At 34.3% G+C, this 15,120-nt stretch overlaps 2 protein-coding genes across 3 annotated transcripts in view; one reads left to right on the top strand and one right to left on the bottom strand.

The window, feature by feature from the left end:
* Window positions 1-15,120, top strand: part of LOC120339091 (synapsin-2-like) — a 39,602-nt gene that overhangs the window by 20,588 nt on the left and 3,894 nt on the right. The gene's annotated exons all lie outside the window — the stretch shown is intronic.
* Window positions 4,691-13,791, bottom strand: LOC120339106 (uncharacterized). The gene is made up of 10 exons (XM_039407173.2): window positions 13,649-13,791; window positions 11,006-11,171; window positions 10,392-10,534; window positions 9,140-9,292; window positions 8,830-8,851; window positions 8,329-8,421; window positions 7,924-7,991; window positions 7,496-7,610; window positions 6,870-7,042; window positions 4,691-5,678 (listed from the first exon to the last, which is right to left on the bottom strand). The coding sequence occupies exons 1-10, from the start codon at window positions 13,694-13,696 to the stop codon at window positions 5,511-5,513; spliced, it is 1,149 nt and encodes a 382-aa protein (XP_039263107.2). The 5' UTR covers window positions 13,697-13,791; the 3' UTR covers window positions 4,691-5,510.

Here is a 15,120-nt window from a genome sequence, read left to right as displayed (position 1 = left end):
AACTGTTCATTTATCATCTATCAAATTCCAACCCGACTTTTTGCTCGTTACGTCGACGTGGGAAACAAAAAGTCAAATCAAAGTCGGCTTGTTAAACATGTTTACAGTCCTTACAGTATCAGAAGCGTTTTAATTTAGTACATAGGGACATAAACGCACTGTGAGCTTAATTGAGCGCTTTCCATGCATGCTCATACTTTGAAGATAGAGTTGTGTACGGAATCTAAACGTCCTAATGTAAATGCTAATGCGTCTTAGCTCATTTGCGGTTTTCAATCAAAAGTGTCAAACTGACCAATATTAGGAAAGTAATTCATCATTCTTGGGAAAAACTAAGCGAAGCACATAATTAAAAGCATGACATTATAAAGATTAAAAACTAAGAAATGCGCGACTTTTACTCTATGCTAAAATGCATTATCTTTCAAAACATTGCATTGATCGGAACACATATTAAAACATGATAAAAATCAGTAACGATCTTCAATTAACAGCAATGAAAAAATCATTGACTTCAATATGAATACAACGAAATTGATAATAAAAAGACGATAATAATAATAATACATATAAATACGGTCCGATATGCCGTTGGTTTTTGTTATCAATAGTACACGGTGATCATAAAGTCTCCTTAAATTCTAAAAATAATCGCTTGATTCAAATTTGTATTGAGGCAATATACTGCAATGCTTATGTGCCTGATAATGGAAAGTGTTTTTGCGATGACGAGTCAAAATTCGGACCTCCTGGAGTATGCGCGCCAAGATGGCGCACAACCTGAACTCAGGTTGTGTACCAGGTTAGGGTTCAGGTTGTGCGACATCTTGGTGCGCATACTTCAGAAGCACCGAAAATTCAATACTTGTCATTTTGACTGTTAAAAATCTTATGTAATAACGCTAATGGCAGATTCAAGATCATGCTGTAATATAGTTATAGTATGATGAATGTTAAATCATCAAAATAATAATACGTTTTAGCCTAAGTTGTAGGAAACGTACTTCACTAAATAGCGGTGTATAAATTTGGAGTACTGGAACTTTTTTGTATTACCTGTGAAAGAAAAGAAAAATAGACTGAAAGCCTCTAAACATACTTCTTTCAGAGAATTCGAAAAATAATTAAAGTACTTGTTTACCTCGTTTTCGCCCAATTCCCCTAGGAATGCACAGTTAATTGTTCTTTGCAACTTTCCATTACGGAATCCGTTTTGTTGTCTTTTATCTGCTAAAGATCAGTCGATTAATCCCTTATTCAAAACAAACTTCTTGACAGAATCATTGAGTGATATTGATTTATTAAGCAATTTTTTTAGGGAGTAGATGAGAACCTTTCTTGGATGCAAATTTTAGACTAGTTATTTATTGAGGGTGCCACGCGTGTTTTTACACGTTGTAGTATTTTTGACGATTTTGGTTTGCCTCGTATATACTGCTCACAAACACCGTCCTCGCAAAAGTATGCCAGTTTAATGGTTTAAAGCAGATAAATCCACAGACTAGGTTATTGTCTATTGAAACCGTTACTTTTGCCCAAAATGTTCCAGATAATAGTATACGTAGAGCGCTTTTTTCAAATTGTTAGAAATTTTCTCGTGATTTGTTTTTCACTAGATTTATATGTGTGCTTCCCGCTTCTCAATTCGCTTATTATGCGTGGCCTCCATCTTGGATCTATCTCAACCAGGGGTTCTCATTCTTGACTTCATGAACCTCTGAGCAATAATATTTCACTGGAGTATTTGTACGGCATTTGGGTTTTCGTGTATTTCTCTTTTCAATAACCAATGCTATAAGATAAGGCGTGTAGATAGAAAATCCTGCGTACATTTCACATTGAACTTACTTGTTATGACGCAACATTGTAAAAGCAACGATTTTTAGCATCTAAAGTGTGCGACTGTTATCCCTTTTATTACCAATTGTCAGCTTTCTGAGGGTTCGAGTTGGTTAACAACCTCAGAATACATTTTAAATTTTCAATATAAATAATAGTGCAACAAACAAAAATTGCTTTATAAACAAACTTAAGTGCAGAGATATTTATTCCATGCGTCAGTCGTTGAGAACAATTGACAGCAACACATTATCATATAGAAGAGGAAACTTGAAATAGTAAAACTTCATTAAATGAACTACATTGTCGCCAATGTTTTATTGTAATTCGTGGTTCCGAGTAAAATTCACAATCAAACACAACATTAGTGAGTCCATCTAAATTGAAAACGCCCATCACACACCTCATTCACCTTAAATATAGAGGTGTTGACGTGTTTCCATTATCTCATTTGTTTTTATTTTATTTTTACCTTCACATTTTTTTTATAAATTAATTTTGTATTGACCGCTCTGGGTCGTTACATTGAACGCACGTCGCAATTTGACCATTCTATGCAAAATGGAAAAAGGGACATAGTAGTTCTGCTCATGTAATATAACGCATGTTATTTAAGACCAAAAAAACATGCAAGCCCCTACTATTTTGCATAATATTGCAATTTGCTAAATGGCCAAATTTTAATTTCGGTGTTTTTTGATGAAATTTCCGTAGATATTTATTTGCCTGGTCTGTTTGCTCATTTATATATGTTGCTTATACTTTTACCCACGTACTATACAAAATTGAAGGATAAGATTATCATTGTCAACAATGAAATTAATAATTTTCGCAAGATGTTGCTTGTAACTTATTCCAAACCAAAAATGAATTAAATTAAAACTTTCATTTATTATTCAGTCAATATTCATTTAAAAAAAGCCAATGTGATGGCGACTACTCCCACCCACTTGTCCATCTTGACCACTTGACCGCCACTTCACCATGGGAATTTTATTAATTCAAAGAATATTTGAAGATTAGATTTGAAGTATTGACGACTGTAAGGTATAGTCATATTCAAGTGGGAACTCCAGTAACATTATTTGATTACTATGCTCTAAAAATTTCAAATTTTAAAAATAGCTTGTATACATGTGACCACAGGGAAGTTTTTTCCTGTTTGAAGTATTTGAAATACCGATTAAATTCACGTGTAGCACCTCTTCGACTCTTTTAATTTGTCTCTGTCTTGACGAAAATCTTTTATTTATATCAATTTGTAGTAAGTCACGGGATTCATTCCGAAGTTAATGAAATGAATTTTATTCTCAAATAAAACGTCACACCTGACATCGATATATGCAACATTCCGATGTGAAAATCGCTTTTAATAACGGAAAGTCACGTTTGCGAAAATTCCGGCTTGATTTGAAAAAGGGAACACAATCGCGTATTATGTTTTGACGGTTTCACAAATGAACTTTCTGACTTAGCAAATATTATATTTCCGCTCTGGTTATTTTCAATTTATTTGCTTTTTTAGTGAATACACTACTAAAAAAAATCAGAAATCTGTCTTTCAATGGCATTTTGACATAGCCGCACTGTACAAACAAATACCATTTTAGCACAGTTTATTTGATTTTTAAATGCTTTTCAAGATGATTGTTTACTTTGCTGATAAAATATTGACTTTTTCCCGAAAATAATTTTACTGTTTTGTTAGTATTCTCTAACCACCATATTTGACTTCGTGATTTTCCGTCGTTGGCTTATTATAACTTGTATTTTTCTTATTAGCCAGCCAAACATGAATGAGTTATAAATAATCCCATGTAGGTGCAACTTATCTATGGACCATGAGAGTTTGAAAACATATGCCATAGCCGTAATAGCACTTTCTATATTTGATTTCGTCGCCTTTCGATTGTAGAAAGGATTACACGCGCTGTCATAAAAGGATTTATCACGAGGCAGCTGAACAATAACATGAAATATTATCATAGAAATTTTGATTTATTGCGCCATATTTAACAGCCCCCGCATTTCGAAGTTGTCCTATAAATAAGTTGCGAAATAGTGTGAAATCATTTAACCAATTAAATTTCACACCGTTTATTGTAATGATGTATACGTTTAGAATGACTTCTATTTCTTTATTATAGCCGAACCCAGACAATTAATGTCATGGAGCTGGTCTAAGAGTATGGAGGCGCCTGTGGATCTATCCACAAAATTCAAAAAAAAAAATCTTGTTATTCGGTTCCCAAACGAAATTCGATCTAAAAAAGCTCGACTATGCTTCGTGTTGACATCGTGGATGTAATTCGACGGCATACATATTGTGAATATATGATTAAATGTGAAACTTCAAATAACGTTAATTTAACACAATATGGAAGTTTTAGTGATAATGTGGTTACTATGACTCGCTCCAGAAGTGTGTGTACCAATATGGAAGTAATCAATTTTGTTCGCCTACTTTACATCAAGTTGTGTAAAGGGACTGATAGCTATCGGCAGGGGGTATATTCATATGGCTGACACAGACAGTCCCTGAACTCGTAATAGAACTAAAATAAGGGGAAATCGGAATAAAATTATGACCTAACCATAACCTGGTTGGTACACACACTACGGGACTACCGATTTTTGATTTCAAACAGCAGTGACTCGACTCGGCTTATTACTTAAATAATACAATTGCTGAGGATGCTGCCTCTCAATAAGACTACCCTTGACTTGGCTTGACCCGTAAATCGGGGTTTAAGTACTTGTAACTTTTGAATTACGACGACCTTATCAAATTGAATAGAACGTTACTCTGCATATTGCGGACACGATTTGTATTGAAATTATGTTTACAACATTCTCTACATTGTGATTTTATTACAACTGTTGTTTTTATTAAACACTGTATCAAATCAACAAAGCAAAATCAAGATAAAAACCTATTTACACATTCCAATGAATTCTCTGTGCCATTAGACAATATGCGTGATCACGCTTGACCCAAATTAAACTACCATTTTTATTTTGGAAAGATGTCCGGCCCCTGATTGGTCGTAAAATGTCCATCATTAGAATGATAACATAATTAAAATTGAACGGTAGCGACAAGATTGAATTTAAATTGACAATTCCAAAATAATTGGCTTGTTAATTTCCCGATGGACCATTTGGAAAGCGCTAATAGGCATAAAAAGCACATCTTTTTTGGTCTTGGTAGTCTAATCTGTATCGCGAAAAGCAATTTATTATTTTGAACCAAACAAAAATGGGTGCTGGATTACAGTAGCAACTGTTGCGTATATGATCTCATTAAAAAATAACTCTTCGTGTAAATAGTAATATTTGGTAATTTGGGTTTGCACTATTTGTTGAGCACTACACCCGTGTGCACCACATCGCCTAGGTTGCCCAATCATCATTCACATTCTGTGAACACATGGCAGCCTCCTTATCAATGGCTGGAGGTTTGGAACTTTGTTTTAAATGAAAGTGTGAAAAAATTCATAAAAGATGACTGGTGCGAGAACAGTATATGCGTGGTGCGTATATAACTTTAAGATAAGAAAACGAAAAAGGGAATGCTCAATGAATACTGAAAAAAAGTTTGTTGCTTTATTTGTAGTGGATATATTGTTTACAAATGTTTTGTTTTCGATTCGTGTACTCCATGCTGCCATCTAACGAGAGTAAGACAATGTTATGTCACTTTGTTTGGCATGTTTGTTTCCACTATTGTACCAATGACATTTCCCCGACTTGCCGCGTACGCAGGCAAACTGACTTGCACCCGGAGTTTGTACTGTCCACCACTCTCTCCATTTACATTGAAATGGTTGTCTGTCACTCTGTAATAATAAGAAGTTAGTGAAGGTCATTTTGAAAAGTGTTGTCATGCAAACAATTGTTAATATGGATGAATTTCCCATCACACAATACTCTCAAAAAAAAATTCACGGAAATAAATCATAGAATAACGCTATCACACTACAACATCTTATCAAAATAAAAAGAAATTCCACATATGATATTTGTGTATAGCAGGGGTGACGAACTCATTTGCTATCGCCGGCTATTTTATCAGTCACTACTGAGTAAGAGGTCCGCACAACTTTTTAGTCATATATACTATGAGACCAATTGATTTCCATCAACATAAACGAACAACTGCATCCTTAAGCTGAATTTATTCATTGATATATTGTAGCATGAAATACAAATAGGACATTGAATGCATGTTTTCCTTAGGGAAATTTTTGGAAATTTTTCTGTTTACTAAGCGCTTCACATTAGGAAGAATTTGGAATAATCCAGTTACGGTTTTAGAGTGATAGCTAGGAATACAAATTGCGCCGAAAATTCATATTCTCAAATTATTCCGAACCCGAACCGCATCTGAATAATTACTAGTTTGTTATTTAAGAACGTGGTGTTTTTCTCGAATTTCACATTTTTGCATTAGTGGCGAGGGCTTTGTACAAAAGATCCGTATTTCGCTATAGCCTCCAGATACAGAAATTATAAACGAATTCATCCAGTGGTAAATAACCGATTTTTAAAATGTAGATATTTTTTCAAGATCTTCCATTGTTTCAATCATTGAGCTGAAATTTTGAAGTTTATTACTTCCAGATATACCGTGTGTATCGTGCACCAAAACATTACATTTTCACAAAGTAAGGTTACTCCTCTATTAATCCCGATGCGTTTGCCGATAAGACAGCGTAACTAGGCTAAGACAATAGTTATTTTGATCCATTGTTGATTCAACGAAACAAGATGTATTGGAAATAGAGTTGCCAGTAATATACGTAATACTGGCGTTTCCGTTTTTCCTGTACAGTCCCTAAAGGTTTATGACTTCAAGCCAAACATACACCGAATCGCTTGAATGCTTCGCGGGACGCATGAAATTCTTTGGCGTGCCGCAGGTTCGTCACCTGATTAGGCCAATATGTTTTATTATGATATGAGAATGTACCGTAAAATTTCGTGTGTGATTCATTATATTACGCGTAAAAACTTAAAAATAAACTTACAAGTGGTCCACAGCCTCCCATGTTACAAACTTTTATATGACAACTTTTGCAACCATCTCCAAATCTGAATCTCATATTTCTGATCAAATTCTTAGATGCTCCTTCAGAAAGCTTTGACAAGTCAATCTTGTAATCACATTCCCGAATAACCATGACTCCGTCCTGCATATTCCCTGAAATATAAATCAAGCGACTGAGTATAAATGTCATTTTTAAATACCCACTGAGCTTGCTCGAATAATTTTGATAAAAAAAAACTTAACAATTTGACTGTGTTAAATAATTTCTTCCAATCATACATTACGGAAATTTTCAATTAAATTGACTTGGCAGACCGTATCTTCAATCAAAGTGTGGGCTATGTAAAATCCTTGTAGATTTTTCGAATGCAGCATAAATCTTTATTTTAGTGAATTACGCATTATAACTTTATTGCTAGAAATGTTATAATATTGAACAAACTCAAATATTCACCAACCATGGGCAAAATTCTTCGTCTTAAAACTTTTATTTCATTCAAATATATTTTATTAGGATTTCAAACACTTTTCTTTAAATCGCTACATATGTATATATAATATTAACTTGTCCTTTGAGTAAAATTAAAATTTGAGGTTCAATCTTACCCATTAAAAGAAATGGAGATCTACTTGTTGTCAGTCTCATATTACATAGTGGACGAGGTGGTGTATACATGTAAGCACGTTGCTGTTTAGTTACGTTTTCTAGTCCTTTGAATGTCTAAAAGATAGTTTTGAGACATAAGAATTAGGCATTCAATTATTATCGTTTTGTGTGAATGACCTCGCGTGGCAGGTAATTTCAATGGGCGTATGAAGAGTAATGAAAAATACCAGAATGTGTCAATATAAGATATAGCAATGAACGTTATAGCAATGATTTAGCAACGAATGAGCATTTAGATGAACTATCGCTGAATATGCAAATCACCCTATAGGGTATATATCAATTACGGACGAGTTTCTTTGAAAAGTTTTCGGAAATGTGGATGACAACATTATGTATTTCAATAGAAATTCAAGTAAGCTCGTACCTTCACAATCGATATTTTGTATTGCATCATCAGTTTTTTCTCTGGAGTTGCTTGCCTTGACGGAGCACCTGAAACAGTAAAATTGATAGTCCAAAACATCCCTACATTAGATATATATGTACAAAGGTATCTGAAAACTGGTAAAATATTGCTAGAAAGGATCGGGTAGGAATAATTGAATTTTGGAGACATTGTCTCCTTCAGTTTATTTTAACGAATGAACGCATGTTTATGGCAATTGATTATTGCGTTTACTTTACCAATATATATATTGATCAGGTTATAAACAACAGTGAAATATAGTAATCGGTCCTAATGGTAACGGAATTCATTTCTATTTTTGTTATTATAGCATTACATATAATATTAGCGCTATTTCTCATCAACACAGAAGCTTATTCTTACCAGGTGGTAAATATCTGTGCGGTAAGAAGTTTCTTAGAAGTCTATTTTTCACTCGGATAGCAGTTCTCTTGGTATATGGTACTGGTGTACGCGCTGAATACAATAACCCCCTGTTAGTCTGTACAGTCTATTAATTGAATGTATCAAATGTTGTACAGTTGTCTAAATAAACTGGTATGTATTTATCGGGAAGGCATTCTAATATAATGTAGATTTCCTATGCGTAATTCAAACAGTGCTATCAAGCTTATGTTCAAACTTTCGTTTACACTCCTGGCCAATCCGATTGGACCTTAATAAGAGAATGGACGACCAAGGCAGATTTAGAACTACACACAGTGGGTGACAAAACGAGAATGATTTCGGCTAATATATACCATATTTTAATTTTTCTAGCAAGTAGTCTTGCACCATCTTAATTGCGAACATGAATAACATGTCAATATAAATGTAATTTATATACAAATAATGAAATTTATAATTACTTGAAGTAAAACTTACCCCTTCTACGTCTCTTGGAGGCCTGGAAACATGAAAGCTAAATTTAATTGCATGGATCTAATCACGGCTTTGTACATATCATTGATTTTGCATATTGTGGGGAAATTTTCAGGCTGCTAGCAGACTAAATATCAAAAGTTTGATTCGAATCATGTTTATTGGTTAGGTAGTTATCGTGTAGGGCTGACTACCAAAAGCCTCAAAGGCTCCAAAGCAACATTATCTCTTTGTGATCAAGATTGCCTCTGTTTTGTGAGAAATCTTCTTTTTACTTTACAGCCAGTAAAATACCTCTGACCAATTTCCTTACCGCTGCAGAAGATATGCCAGCTGCAGGTTCTGTATCATCCTCTTTTTCGTTAGTCAAAGGGTAAGGCAACACACGTTCAACAACTAACATCGGGTCTGATTCTTCATTTGCATCTTCGTTCAGTATATTTACTGTACTTACTTCAGAATTCTCCTAAAAATTGCACTAGGAATTATTTAGAATTTTTATCGTTGCTTCAATGGAATGTTTCGTGGCATTATATAGAACTTCATAGGAGGTCATAATGACCTCAAAATGTTTGTTTTTTTCAACAATACACCGTGGGAAATTTCCCCAATAAACAACAACTTTTTTTCATCTCAATACGTCGATATGGTACATTCAAGAGATTTTAGTGCCAGCCTATGACACTCTTTATTAAATATATAGATAAGAAACCGAATAGACCTAAAATGTGGAAACGCTACTAGTCATAGTTGAATGCAACCAGACTTGTTGATGCGTACAAAATTATTTTGATCTAGATCAGGGGTGACGAACCCATTTGCTATCGCGGGCCATTCTATCAGTCACCGCTGAGTAAACGGGCCACACAACTTTTTAGTCATACTATACCTTTTAATTTTCATCAACAAAAGCGAACAACTGCATCAATACAGCTGAAGTTATTTGATGATATATTACAGCATAAAATAAAAATAGAACAACTAATGCATGTTTTTTTTAGTGAGATTTTTGGCAACTTTTATGCTTTACCTAGCGCTTCATATTAGGACAAATTGACGATTTGGGAAATTTTCAACCGCATACACTCGTCATTTCACTGGGCCGCGAGTTCCGGTTCGGGATCCGAATTTCCGTTCCGCAGCATTTTTTACTCTTGAATGTTTTGATCGGCTACCACGGCATCAGTGTACAATCAATTTATATTGTACTAAAATAAATTGTAGTCGTTGATATTTTATCGCGGATCTAAGGATTGTCCTAGTGGCCTGTCCAATTGCGCGGACAGTTTCATGGGAATGTCATGGCAAATCATCAGATAAGTATTTATAAGATTCATGACTTCACGCCAAACATACACTAAATCGTCTGAATGCTACGCGGGCCGCACGAAATACCTTGGCGGGCCGCAGGTTTGTCACCCCTGATCTAGATGAACAGGTTATTAAACTATGAACACATGTTAACAATAAAATTCCACTTGTCACTTGTCAGTCTATTTGTAACAGTTTTTAAAGAATAGCCTGTGTATTGAATTGCTCTTAATAGTTGTCTGAAATGAAATCACCTCGGTTTCATGGCTTATTTTATCAGCAAACCCCGAACTTTCACTTGAATCTTCTTTATCGGGTTTATGTTTGTGAATTCTTCTGTATTTTCCGTCATTTCCAAGTTCAACCAATCTTGCTTTGCCAACTAGAGCTTTTATTACTGAATAAATAAATGAAATAGTTCAAGTATACGAAACACGTTCTCACGTGTAATTTCAATACACTATTCACGCAAGTTAATACCCATATTTGGGTATTAGCCTACCGAACTTTGCGCTTGCAACACATTGATAAGTAATTTTATATTATAAAAAGAAGCCTTGCTACGGGCAAAATTGTATGTAAGTGTTTTTAACATATTATTGGCTGCTTATACATAGCTAATATTCATCATTGAATAGGTTATTAACATTGTGGGTAAAATAGTGTTTCTTCGGGAATTTCTCTAAATTGTTTTATCCTCCCAGGGCATTTCCTACTTAATGGCGCACGTACCCTTAAATAAATAAATATTGTATTTTAAAATTGTTATATTTTAAGATCAAGACATACCCATATAATTTAACAACATATACTATACAAACAATGCTGCTTTTTTGTGACTATTATACAATACAGACGTATAGCTCACCGAATTCTGATTTACAATACAAATTTTGCGGGTGTTCAGGTTGGCAGGAACATGCATTCACCATATTGTACACATCAAAGCACAAAAGAGTTGCCAGGACAAACACTAAGACACTGGCCATTTTGAAGTCTATAAGACAAATGCTATCACTTTCTAATATTACGATCTGCAAAAAAAAGATTGAAATATTTACAGTTGTCCAGCAAAATTCCTATTGTGTTATTTTATGAAGATCATGCGAAGAAACATCATGTCATTGACATTTCAATTACTCTATATATATACAGGTTTATTTAGTACATTTTGGTCTGCCTTATTAAAGTTATTGCTAAAATAATGATCCTGCCTATTTTGTAGCATTTGTTATGAGTACCTAATCATCAAATTATTATAGCAACAAACATTCTGTACAAATAAATCAATCAGTAACACATCATCTTTTTAAATATCAGTCAGTGTCTATATCGGCATCCAGTACATTGCACAATATACTTATATATAAAATGTGAAAAAATAGCATTTTCGACTCAATTTGTTGTCATAGTGTCATAAATTACCACTACTGCTTCTTTGTTTATTTGCTGTTGCGAAGTTACACAACGTTAGCAATCATATAACATAATATATATTGCTCATCCTAGTTAAAATACTAGGTCGTAAACTCGTGATACCTGGTTGCATCAGTTAAATAAAGCTAAAAAAATTGTGTAAAAATCAACGACCAAAATATACTGATTATACTCAATACAATTGCACAAAAATTGACAGCTCAACTCGAATAGAATAATATTTATACTGACAACACAAAAGGCAGTGTCATTGGATTCATTGCTTATGACTGTAAACCTCGAGTAGTTAGTTCATATTTGGTGCCGCGTGCATTCTTCGTAATGTCCTACCTAGGGCGTTCGTTCGACTTGTTCCTGGTAGAAAAGCTTTAACTATATTCACTCTAACTATACACTCGTAGTTATGAACTATAGTTAAATTTAGGCTTGGCTCTATCAAAAGCGTATGTTTGCAAAAAAGCATTCAAAATTTCTGATCAGCCTTCCAGCGATTCAAGTAATAAAACAAACCTTTTAAATGATAAGAAACTTGGATATGCAAAGATATCCGCCTGTTGTCTAATTTTGTTTTTTTGAAAATCTCTCACAAAGATTTTGTAAGAGTTAATCTTATTCTAATAATACATTTGCTTGTCGACTTACTATGATTGATAAATCACACAAGTCCTGGCACCATAACAACGTGCAAAACAAATCGGGCGATGTTTTCGATTTTTCGGTTCGACTAGACATTTATTATGATTCATTTGTAGTTTCACAAACGTGCAATGATTCCCTCTGCTCGTTCGAACAACATATTCTACCCCTATTTTTCTCATTGCTGTCTTAAAATTAGTTTTGCTACGCCGGTTTTACTAGGGTTCTATAGTGATTCATTTTGTAATTGATATATTTTATTTTTATTTTGCTTGACTGATCATTCGGAGTTATAGATAAGTGTGTATTTAATTCATGTGGTAAAACACACGTTCTCTAAGATTCATCTTTCTCATTTTTGTCTGACCATGCATCCACTACTTTCTATGTTTTCCATGATTATTACCTAACACTGGCCTCAAGTCTACAACAGGCTTATTTTACCGGAAGACAAAACACCAACTTGTAAATTGAGTGCAAGACAATAGAATATATTATTTTGGATTTTTTCAAATGAGGTGAATAATTCTAGCATAATCACGGAGGCGACCTCTTATTGAAAAACTAATCTACATTGAAAGTATCGCGTTTCTGCAAACACCGTATTACTTCAATGCCTACGGGCGCTTTGCTTTATATAAACACTCCCCGTTTCCAGAAGATGTCATTTCCGGGTTATGTCAAAGAGCAGTCTGTCGCTGTTATGAAGCATCCATATTTAAACTTGCGAATACGTATCATATTAATTTTATTTATTTATCTGTCTACCAGCGATTACACTTTTGAACGTGAAAGTGTTGACAGCTCGTGACGATATTGTAAATGGTTTTTAAAATAGAACTTATGCTCTAAGGAGTCTAAGCGTATTATTGACGTCATTTGAAAGTTAGAGGAAGCAATTGCGGCGTGCCTTTTTACGTAGATCGTCCCCTAAGTCAAAAACGTAACTCAGACGTTTTGCGTCATTTATCGTCAGTTCCGAGTCCAAATTTTAAAGTAACATTCTCAACTTTACGTTGATAATTTGCAAATGAACTTCGTTTGTATTAGCTTCATATGGTTGCATGATAATTATTTTTAGATCAGCAAATTTTCGAGTTGTAAAATGCAAATACACGGTATTTCCTGCTCCCTTGTACAATTTTAAGTGAATTAAATATACTGTAGCGTCAACGGAATGATACACATATTTCCGTGATTTAGGCACGTCAAAAGTGTACATTCCCTAAAAATCAAAACCGCAATCAAGAGGGCAGCCAGTATTCCTCATCCGAGGAGAACATTCAAATTGCATCCAGGACGATATATATCGGAAGAATCAGAGATTGGCGTTCGTTTTTATAAATTGCAATCCATCCTCCTATTGATAAATAGTCAGGTTTTATACATCAAAAATGTTTTTCGGATATAAAATCTAGAATAGCAGAATTATACGTACTTGTTCACCCAGCTTTCTGGCATACTGGTTCATGGAACATTTCTTCATGTGTTTTTATATATAAACATGAACCTAAAAGAGCTTATAAAACTGACCTCCGAAAAATTGAAGACCGAATACTTTTACAACAAACAACACCTATAATACATTTTCAGAGACCCAAACTGGTCAAATATGCTCTTATATACCAATTTCAAAATGCTTATCGTACTCAATATTTACATACCGAAGTTCTAGACTTGACCTAAACTGAAGGCGTTCGCAGAATATGTACATCACATCGACGTGTAATGAAAATGAAATTCTTTCCAAAGGAGAAACTTGTGTTAAACTTACCACACTATGTTGTTGCAATGTTGTCTTGCGGAGAAGATCACGTATGGTAAGAAGATAAACAGCGATTAAAATGACCGCATTTCAACGTTTGTCGAATCAGACCACCTGCGGCGCTTTTCTGATTAATATATCATAAATTTATGACGGCAGGTGGATAATTTCATGTCCATCATAATTAAACTTTTCACAAAGTTTACTCAGGTGGATTTAAATCAGCTCAAAATGATGCATTTGCAACGCCTACACCACTTGTGTTTCTCCTATTTACCACTTGCAAGGTCATGATTAGGGTTTATTTATAAGCTCAGTGACATAATGTTGATTACGTGTATATATGTTTTCCTCACGTAAGATTTGAAATGTTGGTACACTCCCAAACCGAAACTTGTCCGGGATTCACACAAGTTTCAAGGATTACATATTAATTAATGTTTTGAGAAATTGAGGAAGTTTCGGAAGTTGCGGAATCTTTCTGGTTCAGAATAGCCAAAACAATTTCATACGATCGCCTTATACTTATGCTAAGAGTAACTGTCAAATGTCTGTTTTTTGTTAAGAAATTGAATAGGTCGATTTGAGTCACTCATACCCCTTATTCTCTGTCTGATATCCTTAACGGTTAATTGCAACCATTTTTATTGCTGGAAAATAATATCTTAATCTGTGGTTTCGTGATCGATTGTGATTGACTTGGTATTTATCGGGTGGGAAGCTACAGGTTTCTGATGGTTTCCGAACTTAGCTATAGCTAAACTTTGCTGATGTATTTAATCATGTTGCCACGGTATTTATCTACAGTGTTGCAAAATGTCTAACATGATTATCTTGAACGTCTGTTTATCTTCTGGGAGGTGATTTTCTGGCAACACTCATCCCGAAAGCTTCGTGGGTGGATTTGGCGCCATTTCTAGAATGGCAGACGTCTGCGGCATTTATTTATTCATATTTGCATAGAAGTCACATGAGAAATCGTATATGAATAGTAAAAATAAAATAGTATTGTTACGTTATTTAATAGGCTGAATGATGTCACACCCCCACAACCCACGCTAATCGTACACCCATTGTCATTGTAAGTTTTATAATACCACCATAAATACTAACTTCGTATTATGTATTTTAAATATCTATCTCTC

This window comes from Styela clava, chromosome 9 (assembly GCF_964204865.1).
Source record: "Styela clava chromosome 9, kaStyClav1.hap1.2, whole genome shotgun sequence".
NCBI classification, from domain to species: Eukaryota; Metazoa; Chordata; class Ascidiacea; order Stolidobranchia; family Styelidae; genus Styela; species Styela clava.
This window is presented reverse-complemented; position numbering and strand designations above follow the sequence as displayed.